This window comes from Stegodyphus dumicola, chromosome 10, assembly GCF_044657685.1.
Source record: "Stegodyphus dumicola isolate Sdum_Otavi_A_Nest chromosome 10, ASM4465768v1".
NCBI classification, from domain to species: domain Eukaryota; kingdom Metazoa; phylum Arthropoda; class Arachnida; order Araneae; family Eresidae; genus Stegodyphus; species Stegodyphus dumicola.
Window position 1 is genome coordinate 181,874,462 of NC_140777.1, and position 13,849 is coordinate 181,888,310.

At 30.5% G+C, this 13,849-nt stretch overlaps 1 protein-coding gene across 1 annotated transcript in view; it reads left to right on the top strand.

The window, feature by feature from the left end:
• The window catches only part of LOC118184780 (5'-AMP-activated protein kinase catalytic subunit alpha-2-like), an 83,170-nt gene that overhangs the window by 31,524 nt on the left and 37,797 nt on the right, over positions 1-13,849 (top strand). The window contains exons 5-8 of the mRNA XM_085825960.1: positions 2,176-2,263; positions 9,932-10,001; positions 13,237-13,285; positions 13,410-13,515. Coding sequence (XP_085682086.1) covers positions 2,176-2,263; positions 9,932-10,001; positions 13,237-13,285; positions 13,410-13,515 — 313 coding nt within the window. The remainder of the gene's footprint in view (positions 1-2,175; positions 2,264-9,931; positions 10,002-13,236; positions 13,286-13,409; positions 13,516-13,849) is intronic.

Here is a 13,849-nt window from a genome sequence, read left to right on the forward strand (position 1 = left end):
CTTTCTCTTTAATTCTATAAACAGACATAATTTCTTGTTCAGTTACAAAGTCTCGCTGTTCAAGTCCCGTTAATTGCTGTGCCGAGAATACCGACTAACTTGTCAATCGAAATTTTTTCGTTTTCACTAACATCTCTGTCACATTCTTCATGTCTTTATCCATTTTTTTGCAGCAATTCCACTTTTTGTTTGTTGGACATCGAAACATACTTTCGTTTTTTAGATCCTTTGGAAGTTCCAGCATCGGAAATTCTATTTGACGTAATCGAAAGTTCAAGTTTACTTTTATAAAATTGCTCTTACAGTCTGCAAAAATAAGCGGGATCCAATTCGAAGATTGGATCATGATTTTAGCATCATGATTTTTTAAATTAAATTTTGTAACAGCTATCCTGCTATGATGTTAGAACTCATCCTTTTTTAAAATACTATTATTATACTTAAAATACTACATTAACATTAACTAAAATAGATAATTAGATAATTTTAGCTTACACCGTCCGTTATACATTAAACGTGCAGGCAAAAACGTATTCTGCACTTGCGCACACTCATATGCGCAGTAGTCAAGGTCTTACGCGCACACGTAAAAGGCCTGTGCGCATGTGCCAACGCGGCGCATGCGCAGAAAGTTTTTAGCTTTGAGGTCCGGATTATAGATCATTCTGGATTATGGGTGTCCGAATTAACGACTTTTTTGACTGTACTTGAATAGTATAAGGTGTTTAAAATTTTACAAAAAGCTTTGCAAGATAACCAAGTCTTGTTTCATTTATTTCTATTAAAATTAGTTCATAATTGTAGTAAAAAAAAAAAAAAAAACCCTGAAATTAGAAGAGAGTAACCTCTTTTTTTTTTTTTTTTTTTTTTTTTTTTTTTGTGGAAGGAGGGCATGAAAGTGCATTGTACAAAAGTTCAAAAATTGTTTATTGTGGTATTTTATTGATTATGCAGTAAGAGCAACAATAATTATTTGTATTTGAATTTAACAAATATTCTCTCATTCAGATAAAGCTAATTAGGATTAATTTTTTGGATTATTAAATATTTTTTATTATTTTAGTTACTTGCGCTTAATTTACATATGCTTTCTGAATTTGAATGATATTGCAAATTAATTCGCAGCAATAATTAATCTTTTATTTATATACAATTGAATTTTCATAATTTAAAATTTAAATTAGGTTTATCTGAATGAGAGAATATTTGTTAAATTCAAATTTCATTTCTTGCAGCAATAGCGGAAGAGAATTATTTAATTTTATTTAACTTTATTATTAGTTTCTTATGAAATAATTATTTATATATATTCTTATGTAACTCCATTTATTGACAAATATGAAATCCTTGTTAATTTACTTAAAATGTTCCTTAAAACTGACTTAAAACACTTTTGAATGGTTAGTTTTTACTTAAGATGATTACCCATTCAAAAATTAATTTTTACTACATACAAAGTATTAAAAATATTCACATTTCTCGAATATTGTTAAATTTTAATATAAATATAATTGCTACTGATATCTCACGCTTTCTGAAATATAATTTAGGGATCAATAAACACTATTATTTCATATGATTATAGAAAGTCCTAGAATGTGCCATCTATACATACATTAGTACTACCACATACCATAATTTTATAAAAATGAAAATCTATTTACTTATGTGTTAGTTGAACAGCTTTGAAATTGTGATAAAGTGGACTTGTGTTTTCATTTTTGAAGATTTCTGTAATCTGTAACACAGATCTGAAGAATATTCTGATGTTTTTCATGGCATTGTCATTCATAAACTTTCAGTTTTATGAACATTTTCAGCCTTTATGAATTTAGGGGGGGGGACTGAGTTTCTATTGCAAACCATTTACCAGATAGTAATCTCCTTCCTTTGCTTAATTTTCTTTTTTTCTTGTTTGTTGATAGGCACGAATTGCATTATTTTTTAGTAATTGTGAAATATAGCATCTAAATTTTGTGTATTCTGTGAAATCAAATCTAAGATTTATTACACTTCTATTTGATAAATGATGTTTAGATGAGTACGAAATTCTCTTTTTGAACCTAATTTTTACAGCATTTTCATTTAAAAGAGTAATGTTATTTATATTGCATTTATTTCTTACACTTATTAAATATTCTCAAACCTTAATTAGACAATTTATTCCCATTTAAGGTTTATCTAACATGATGATGGACGGGGAATTTCTCCGTACTAGCTGTGGTTCTCCAAATTATGCTGCACCAGAAGTAATATCTGGAAAGTAAGATTATGCTAGCAGTATTTTTATGTCATTATGCTTTCTTAGTGAAATATATGTATGCATGTAAATTTTTACAAAATTATATTGAATTTGAAAAAAAATTATACAAGTTCAGTATTATTTTGCAATGTAACTCGCATAAATATTTTGTAATTTCTGTATGTATGAGAGGAGTTTGAAGGTTTTAATAATCTCAATAGGCATGCAGCAAAGCTACAGTGAGGAACTAATAGTGAGACACTTGTGCTTGAAATACAAACTCATTTTGAGATGAAATCAGTTAATCAGTTGTGCAGACATGAAAATGTTTTTACCCATATGTTTACTGTAAAATTTTGTGAAATTACTTCTTGCAGTGCTATTTTAAATTAGTTTAAGGATTGTAACAAACACAGACGTATAATAAATGAGCAACTGCTGCAGTGCAAAAGCATCAGACATGCTAATGATTTACTAATGCTTGTCTGAAGGGTAAGAATGCCTTCATTTCAATCTCTGTAAGATCTAAATCACTTTAAAATATGGGAACAAAATCATTTATACTGTGTTAATTTCTGCAGATAGTTCTTTAAGGTTTTGAGAAGTGGTTCAAGAATACTAGATGTTGAAGCTCATTTTCACTTTCCAAGCAGTTCACCTAAAAGCAGTTGGTATTGAAGTGATACAAAACCAAAGCCAAAAAAAAAAAAAAAAAAAAAAAAAAAAAAAAGTGGTAACAGTGTGGTGCAGTGTCTGTGTTGGTGCCATTAATCTCAATTTCTGAATACTATAAGATTAAGCAGAAATGTTCTTGAAATGATATTTGAACTTGTGGTGTAAAAATATTGAAATGCCTGCTTGAACTTCTAATCTAATTTTCTTCCTTTTGAAGATACATTGAGAGATACATTAGAGTGTGTCTACCTGGCCTGCTGTATCCAAAAGTTGTAATATTTTTGTTCAGCTGGTTTTATAATGGACAGTAGTAAATTTTAAAACAAAAACAATTTTAAGATTTTTTAACAACTTTATTTTTTGGACCTTTTCAAATTCTGCTTCTGATGAAGCATAACGAACGAATGAACTTTGGTTATTTAAAATTACATTAGCATAGCAACAAAGGGTGCCACATAAGAAGTAGAACTGTCACCAATTTAAAGGTGCAGGAGTTGTATTATTAATATTATTCTTTTTATGGAGTGGCACAGCCCGACTTTGAATTGCTCTGGATTTTAACAAAATTGCTCAGCAAACAATCAAGTTTTACAACGAAACATTTCAAAAATTTAAAATAACACCATAATATGTGAAAAAGAAAATTTAAAATACAATATACAATATTCATTCTAATAAAAATTCTGTAGAGTACACAAAGTTTAGGTGTTATTTTTAGGTAATAAATATATATTAGAAATGCTACATTTAAAAATCCCACAAGGTGTTTTTACTAAATGTGCATTATATACAAAGCATATTTTCTTGGTATTGCATCATAAATTTTATCAACTAAGAGCAGACTGAGAGGTTATCTTCTTTTACCAGTACAAGGCTATCCCTTTCGATATTATTCTTTTCAAATTATATAGAAAGTCTATATAGTTATTAGTCAAAACATTAATTAGTTGAGGTTCAGGAATGGCACTAATGGGTCAACCAATTAAGAAATTACCAGTCTGAAAATCATTTTGGATATGACGATAATGGAACAAGTGGTAGACTAATAAGTTTACCTTCAACTTGATTAAGAATTCTTCAAGAGTTAATTTGGAATTTCCTGTGGTTCTTTTCAAATGATATTTAAATGGCTTAATTACTGCTTCTCTTAATCCACCAAAATTAGGAGATCTAGGAGGCAAAAACTTCCAAGAAATTGACCGCAATACTAAATAAACAGCTAGATTTGCAGGAGGGCTGGAAGCGAGGTCATGCAATTTTTTCAATTCTGAATTAATGCCTATGAAAGTAGTAGCATTATCTGAAAATATTCTAGAAAGAATGCCACGACAAACAAAAAATCATTTTAAAGTCGCAATTAAAGCCTCAGTTGCTAGATCAGTGAGAATTTCTATGTGTATTGCATGAATGGCGAAACAAGTAAATACTGCTACATAAATATTGTTTAAAATACATTTATTTTGATTTTTCTATTTTATGTAAAATGGTCCACAAAGGTCTATACCAATATTGTAAAAGGTGAATTTATTGTGACTCTGTCCTTAGGAAAAAATGCCATTAATTTTTCTTCTATTTTTAGGTTTTGCTTTAAAGCATTTAATGCATTGATATACAATTTTGATAGCGTTATTTTTTCCATTTACTTGCCTTACAAAATTAAGTAATGTTTGAGCCCCAATGTGTAGATTTTTAATGTGAAAATAGTACATTATAATATTAGTTTGTGATCCTGAGGAAGTAAAATGGAATGTTTCTCATCAAATGACAAATCAGAAGGAACAACTCGACTGCCAACACAAATGAGATCATCATCATCAAGAAAAATATTTAAGTTACTGACATTAACATTTTCTTTTTTTATTTAAAGCATTAAGTTCTCTGTGGGAAACATTTTATCTGTACTGCTCTAATTAAATACTTTTTGACATGCTCAAATTCATCAATAGTTATAGAACCAGACATCTTTTTCTTATTTCTGCTGTTAATGTGAATTTGTAAGAATTCATATTAGCTTATGAAAATTGTTTCTTAGAGAGAAAAATTGGTAGATAATTTTTTTAGTCAAATGTACTCTTTCGGTGGAGTTCGTTTGATTTGTACTGGAATCATCCAGGGTGTATTCATTAAGAGTAGGTGGTTCTGACCACAGGACCACCTACTCTTAATGAATATATATAAGTGTTCAGATACTTGAGTTCAGAGGCCATCGTTCATCACCCGAGTTAATTTTCTCTAGCCAAAGCTTCTGGAAGAATAGCTTTAGTCATAACAGGGCTTATAAAACCAAATTGATCATGTAGTTTAGCTGAGAAAGTTTAGCTGTAGTTGTTAAAATTTCTCATTTGATATAAACATCTACAACTATAAAAATAAATGTATCTTTTGAATTCCAAACCATACCTAGTGTTTTCATAGAAGATTCTTCATTCGGGACAAATAAATGTTCTTCAGAGATTTTTCCTTCTATTTCTAGAAGATAATCATAATTAAAATTCCATTTAGACTCATGTGTTTAGGTTTTTATTCAAAACATCAACTAAATTTCTAAGACTCTTATAAGATTCAACATGTATTTTCTCAAAATATAAAATACTCATAATATGAGAATTAACAATCAAACATTTTATTTTTGTACCATGTTGATTAGAACCTCAAATAAAGACTGAAAGCTGTCTTCTAGAGTTTCCACAAATTGTGCTTCTTTCAATGCCAAAAGCAAGTAGACCAATTTTTCAGTATCATTTAAAGAAGAGTTATTTGTAATCAAACTTTCAAATTGTTGTTTAAAATTATTCCAGTTTTCAATGTGATGGCTATATTCAATCAAATTCTGGTTAATTTAACAGAATTAGATTTCAATAATAATGTTTCTGGTTGACCTTCCAGTTCTTCAAATACACTCTTGATAAATTTTCATCATCAGTAACATTGTAAGATTCCAATTGCAATGATTCAATATGAGATAGTATGTCTGAAACCACATCCAGTTTAATTTGAAAGTGTAACTTGTCAGCATTCAAAACTGAATCTTTCAAAAAGGTTTCCAACTTTCTGATTCTAGTTTTGCTGTTTCTATGACATCAATTAAGCACTTTTAGTTTTTCTCATCAGATGACAGTATTGTAAAATTTTCCTTTCTTTTTAACTCATTTATCTGAGTTAGCCCTTTTCCTCAAGAACAATCAAAACCTACATTTTTAAAGTTCAAAACGGCAGCTTATTTAGCCGATGCTTCTCTGCCAATTAAAGGACCGTATGTTCATGTGATTTCCTAGTGCACTGTCAATTTTAAAACAAAAACAATTCAAACTTTATTTTTTTACCTTTTCAAATTCTGCTTATGAAGAATCATAACGAACAAACTTAGGTTACTTAAAATTGCATTAACATAGCAACAAAGTTTTGACCCATAGGAAGTACAAATATTACCAATTTGAAGATACATGAGTTGCATTATTACTACAGTAGAAGCCCAGAAATCCGCAGTGCTTGGAATCAGAGGTTGTGTGAATTTTAGGATTTTGCGGATTTCAGGACAGAAAAGGTAATATTCAGACTAAAAGTGAAAAATAAAGCATATTAGATACATTTAATTAAATTATTATATACATTAATACAATAATTAATTATATGCATTAAATTATTATTACATATATAAACTGATTATATTATATTGTTCATTTACATTAGGCTCCTCTATTTTTAAATCAGCATGAATTTGCTTGCCCTTTTCTCTCAGGAGTAATCCCGAAATAGGTACCCCATCACTCCACTGCTGCCGGAACCATTCGTACAAGACAGCATCGAGGTTTGCCGATTTCGCCTCATGTAAAAATTTTCGCTTTCGGATTCCGGTGTTAGAATCACTGTTGCTGTAAAATTTCAACAGCTTTTCTTTATTGTTCTGTATATCATACAGAGTCTGTGTGGCAATTCCATACGATTCTGCTATAAACAGAGCTTTAGCACCAGCCTTCGTCTTTAGCAGAATTTTCACTTTTTTCATTACCATAAATGCAACGTGTTTGTTTTTCGACGTTGCAAGCAGTAAAATCATGAGTGTGTTTCTTATCTGTCATTGTATTAAAAAGCACTGAAATTTAAAATATTCTTAGTTTATCTCCAAAATGTCCAGATAAAAAAAAATGACATCACTAAACAATCTCGTGAAATAACAAAGCTCAGAATGTACAACAATGTGAAGTGTGAACTTGAAAGAAGAGTTGAGTTAATTGTCTGCTTTTTCACCTCGATGCAGATTGGTGGGAAAAAAACTTTTATCATGATGTCAATAATGTGAGGGTGACGTCTTATCATCAAATCAGTAACATGCAAGAAATCCACATCACATTCGTCAATCACATTTGCAAAATTTAATAAAAACACTCTTGTAATGATGATTCACTTTTAAAATCATTTTCGATATCAGGATTAGATGTTTCATTTTGTTCTTCCTGACTTACTTTTAGAAGTTGAGAATAAATGTTTGGTGTTAAAATTAACTGAACAGATAATTTATTTACGGCTGCAACAATGATTTCTAACCTTGGTGAATTGCTATTTAAAGATAATCCTACTCTAGCGATATCTGCCTCTTTTTTTTTTTTTTTTTTTTTTTTTTTTGTCAAAACATGAGTTAAGTATTATTTTACCGTCCAGCGGTGTCTTTATTTGAATGAATGATGAATTTATGACCGGAACTTGAGCTCCTGAATCGATAAGTGCTTTTATTTTTTATTTTCTACGAAAATATCAGCATATTGCAACTCGTGAATAAAACTGATGTTATTAACACTTGTTTTGTTTTTTCTTTCTGTTTCCTTATGCGATTCGCTTTGTTTACGTTTTGCGCAATCCCTAGCAAAATGAAAATTTTCACCCCTTCCCCCGCAGATGTAACATGATCTCTCTGGCGTCGACGAAATGACATCCGGTTTGCTTTTAGGTTTGCCACGATAGAATGAGTCATTCTTAATACTTTGGTTTTGAACACTTGGTACTTTCGATTCATTAGACTGAACTTTAGGGTTATGTATTTCAGGCAATGATTTTCCTTGGGATGAAAAATATAAATCACATTTTCCCCCTCCCCTTGCAAACACCTATGTATTCTTTTGTTTTGAAATCCAAAGTTTCATACAATTTATCTGCAACAACTAAATCAAATAACTTTTTTAAGTCCTTTTGTGTCTCCCTAACCTGACAGTAGTATTCAAATGCTGCGGTCAATCGCGATGCAAATTGAACATGCGACTTGTTTGCTGCGCGTTGAGCATGTTTAAAGGTGTTCAGAATCTCTCTAGGTGTCGGCTGAAATTCAGCTAAAAACAACTCTTTTAGTTTTTCGTAATTCGACAAACCTTCTTCAGTTGCATACGTTAAAACATTATTCGCTTTAACCCCTAGCAAATTAATTAGTATCTCAGCTTGTAAGTCTTTGGGAACTTCTTTGGTGGCAAAAGCTTTTTCCAATGAAATGAAAAACAAATGCAATGACTCTGGCCACTCAGGAACAGAGATTGTAAGCGTTTTAACACTTTTCAGTAAATTTTCAACACTAGTCTGTGCGTTTCTTCTATCTCCCGATAATGATTGTGATTTTAAATTTTCTAGCTCAATTTGCTTCTCAATTTGGGCTAATTTAAGACGTTCGATTTCTAACAGATAGTGTTCATTACTTGTCTTAGGCATCTGATCCTCGACGATCGATTTGATGATGCCACGAACAAATTCAATGTTCGTTTTGAAGACATCAGAATTTTCTATAATTTTTCTAATGTCAGCTTTTTTAGCATTTTCTGGAACATTCTCTCCAATTCTTTCGGCAATTAATTTTAAATCACTCTTGTTTGAATTATTTAAGAAACTCATTTTAAAACGAAACACAAGTATCACTATCTTAAAGAAGAAAAAGTTTTCACAGTACCTTTTTTGAAGTTCGCCGGCTTGGAGCCCCCATAGTTGTAAGAGTGACATCTTATCATCAAACAGAGATCACACTCACAATTTAAAGTATCAGGTTTTTATTCCTGGTTCATAGAAGAAAAGATAAACGGAATGAGTATGTACAAATGGATTAAATAAGTTTAGGAGAGTAATCACAACACTGGTTCCAGTATGGAGATGTAAAAGTCACAGCTGACCACCTACGTGTGGTCACTTTAGATAAGTTTCAAGTCCAATCACCTGTGCGCGACCAGTAAGCGTCTAGTTGTAGCTCCTTCGCGAGCGTTCTCTTAGACCGCTTCTCTCGGACTTCTCGAACCAAGTGAACATGTGTTTACCTGGAGAGTTCCTACAGAGTAGAGATAGATAGCGACATCTGGTGCTTCGTTGAGGCAGGATTCCCACAATAATTTGGTATTTCTGTTATGACTCATTATTATTCGGTAATTATCACGTCATTATCCATTAAGTATTTTTTCTTCGATATTTCGTACTCCATGTTGCAGTTTACGGAACCTATAAACTAAATATTTATATTTTGAGAGGCAACGCGGATTTCAGGAGTTGGTGGACTTCAGGTCGGCGGATTTTCAGTATTTGACTGTATTATTATTTTTTACAGAGTGGCGTTAACAGTTGTATTGTGTATTATGCTGAAATGATGTCACTATATTGTGGTATATTTTGTGAAACTCTAACACTTGTCATTTTCCACTCATTATTTTATTTCTTATGTAATTGTTTTTCACATTTCAATTAATTGCAAAGTTTTAAAGTTTATATGATCAGTGTTCGTTATAGCAACCCTCATATTCTAAAAAGAGTTATTATAATGAAAGTGGATTTGATATTTGAGGACTTTTTGCACCAGTCATTGTAATGAACTGATCATTGGGACAAATGGTTGTTATAATAAACACTGACTGCATAAACACCTTTGATGTTTGCTTCAAGTCATAAGTGAATTTTTATCTGAAAGTTAAGTGGTTGATCTGTCTTATATTTCTCTGGTAATTTTATTGACAAGATTGCCTTGAAATATTGAAATATTTCTTTCATAATATGTAGGCTATATGCAGGACCAGAGGTCGATATTTGGAGTTGTGGTGTAATTTTGTATGCCTTACTTTGTGGAACAGTAAGCTTTTTTTCCTCTAATTTAGTTTTTATATTTATTATTTGAATTTTCATGCAATGTAAATGTGTTAAATTTATTTAAGTTTTATTGTGCTAGCCTTTTATGCCTCTTGTGTTAAAATATTTTAGTTTTTGTTCTCTAAACCTCTTATAATGATAAAATTAAAAAGGATAATCTCGAGAGCATAAATAAATATTATGACTTAATGTAAGACCACAAAAAGACCAAACTTTTATAAAATCATCAGTGGTTATTATCAGGGAAAGTTCATTGCATTTCAAGAAACTATGAATGATGCATTATAAAATAGTTGCCATTTATCAAGGTGAGGGAGAGAGATCAAATCTCTATTATCTGGCATCGAATCATAGACCAGTATGCATCTATCTTGTAACTTTTACTACTAGACAAAAACAATTATCCTTATCTTCAGGGCAGATGTTTTCATTTTATTCGGCTTATAATTCCTTACTAAATGTAGTATTTCATCTCGATGTACTCCGTCTTTATGATTTAAATCAAATTCCTCGTCATTATAAATATCACGAATACACATAAAATAGTTTTCTGGTTGCAATTTTCTAATTTTGACTATGCGTAATGTATGCTTTACGCATGCGCGCGTTGAAAGAAATGTTTAATAAAGTAAACAAATAAATATTAAGCTTTTTTTTTTTGTAAATTTTGTAACACTTTAGATCATAATTGCTCTTTATATCATAAATTGCGGTTTCATATTTTAAATTTTATAATTTCTGCATGACATCTTACCAGATTTAAATTGATGATCTATAATCCGGAATCGCCGATGAGTCCGGATTAAAGACTTTTGATTGTACTTCACAACTACCAGTTAAGCTTGAGCTCATGCTTAAAAATGAGCTTGGATTGCTCATATGTCTTTTTGTGTGCATGAGGGGTTGGTATAAATCATATTTATACTTTTGAATATCATTCTGTACACTGTGAAAGATTATATAATGATGTTGTCTTTCAGAAAGTAAAAGTCATACTGATCGTGTGTAAGTGTGCTTCTGATTCAGTTATTAAAATACAGAGGCTGTTCCCACATTTTTTTAGAAGATTTTCATTGTATTTACAGAAATATTTGTCCTAAAAGTTTTGTGTTTTTAACCCTCTAACTGCTCAATTTGTGACCGGAAATCACTTCAAAAATTGTGTAATTTTTTTTTTTCATATTTTAAATCTATATGTATTGGAGAATTGAAAAATTAACTTTTTTCTTTCTAGAAAATACTTTTTATATAGATTTTTATCATGAGAAACTAAAGTTGCCAGAAAAACCAATTTTAGATGTTATCACCAAAAAAATTTTTTTTAAATAAACTTCAGTCGAATTACAGTTAATTTCTATTTATTGCATAATATAAAAAAGCAAAATGTGTAAAATTTAAGAAAATATAAAGCACTGAGGAAAAACTATTTTTGAAATGCTGTTTAGCATGATAGAGTTCAAAACAGGTTTCAAGGCAAAGTCCAACTTCACAGTCTTTGCACCAGATTCAATAAATCTAATTATTAATCTAATTAATGGTTTAATAAAAATAATAAAGATAATCACTGAACGTTTTCTAGCACCCATTTCTGTAAGAAAAAAGTGGCAAAAAGTGAAGTTTGAGTAATAATACCACGTGCCTTCAAATGCCGGAATTTAGTGGACAACTAACGATATCTGATGGCCAAAACATAAACTAAACATCTAATACTGTATATAATATATTTCGATGGTTAAACGGGATGCGCTCCTCAATAAAGGAAGAAAAACACATGCTCGCGGGATGAGCAGATTTTGCTACATTTGAGTTGCCCATGGAAATCATGGGATGAGCAGCCAGAGTTTTAAATGTTCTATTTGATAACCTTCATTCTTTACTATCTTTCTGCATCTTAAGGTAGAAGCTTATATTAATTTTCAAGATACAAAAGTTCTTGTTGGTATCAAAAGAGGTATTTTATCCCATTTCCAGAGCCTGACTAAGGCATGGGGCATACGGAGCAGTTGCCCTGGGACCCAAATCGAATAGAAAGTTTATTATTATAAAAATTTAAATATCTCCAAAATGTTCGCTTGTTCATTACTGAAATAGTGAAGCAGAGGGAGGCTCCGAAAAAGTTTTTGCCCCGGGCCCCAGTTGGTTAAATCGGGCCCTGCCCAGAGCTTTCCAAAGACCATGGAATGCAACATCTGGCTGCAGATTGATGCTTTTTAAAAGTCCAAAGCACAACAATCCCTGGAGAATAAATACATCAGGAGATTTAGTAGGGATGTGAGTGAAGAGTATGGCCTGGATACTCATACGTTTCTTGTTCCATTTTCCCAGGAAATTAACAGTGAATTTTGATGTGTAGTTGCTTGCTTTGTCTTGATGCAGTTCTACTGATTAATGGCACTGTGGCTAAAGAGAAGGTACTTCATATTTGAAACTTGTTTATAGAATATGTGGAGTTGATCTTAGCATTTTCTCCCCTCTCTTTATTTTTAATTTGCCATTGTATGAAAAACCAGCAACAATCTTAAATCCCTTAAAAAAACTTGCAGAATTCCTTCCAAATTAAATTACGATATTCGATCAGATTTTAACTTTGCATAACACACTTGATTCACCATCAGGTGACACTTTGATTTGGTTATCAGAATCATGTTTGATCATTTTTGGTAGGATAATGCTAATTATCCTATTATTAATAGAATCATGTTTAATCATTTTTGATATGATAATGCTAATTATCCTATTATTAATAATAGGCTTCTCTTTCTCGTATTCCTCGCAAAAATTGATTATACATATCAATTGGATATTTCATGGAATATCATTTGAGGGGGGGCAATATAAAGATAAATTTGGATGAGTGTAGTTAGTGGGCTGGATTATATAGGATCTTCTGACTTCAGTTATAAATGTTTGATCAAATCTTAATTTTATTAAATCATTATAAATTGGTATAGAGAATGAAAGAAATATTTTGTATATTTATGCCATTGAATTCTACATTAGCATAATAAATAGCAATATTGAATTAAAAAATAGGGTCCATCAAATTCAGTATAGGCTTTGGAACTAATATTTGCATTCTGTGGTATTGAAATTTTAATGTATTCAAAAATTATTTTTGTATGCCATAACAAATTTTTGTATTTAAATCATTTTTTGTATAAAAAACTCTAATAAATTATAATTTTTGATAAAAATTTTCACACATCTTAATATTTCAGTTACCCTTTGATGATGAGCATGTGCCTACATTGTTCAGGAAAATAAAATGTAAGTTCAGTTAATTTTGTAATATTTCATTTTGCAATATTAATATTTAAAAAAATCTCATTTTTATGGATGTTGCAAGATGTGTTTAATAATAAAATATGTTTACTTTCCTTTAAATATCTAGCTGGTATATTCCCTATCCCTGACTATCTGAATAAGTCAGTGGTGAATCTCCTTGTCTATATGTTGCAAGTGGATCCAATGAAAAGAGCAACAATGCATGACATAAAGTAAGATTATTTATGTTTCTAAAAATATTCTTTATTAAATGTATTTAATTTAAAAATTTTTATATAATTATTTGGGTATGTAACAATGAAGCAGATTAAGAAATCTGTAATTTCACAAAAATTCATTCTTTATATAAAACTCGCATGTGAAATTTTACATAAATTTATATATATTTCCACTTTATATAAATAATTAAATATTTTAAATATATTGCTGCATGCGTATGGGTTCGTACGGTCCTTAAGAGTCCTTAAAAGTCCTTAGATTTCTTGGAATCGATTTTTGGTCCTTAAAAGTCCTTAATTTTGCCCAAAATCAACAGAAGGTCCTTAA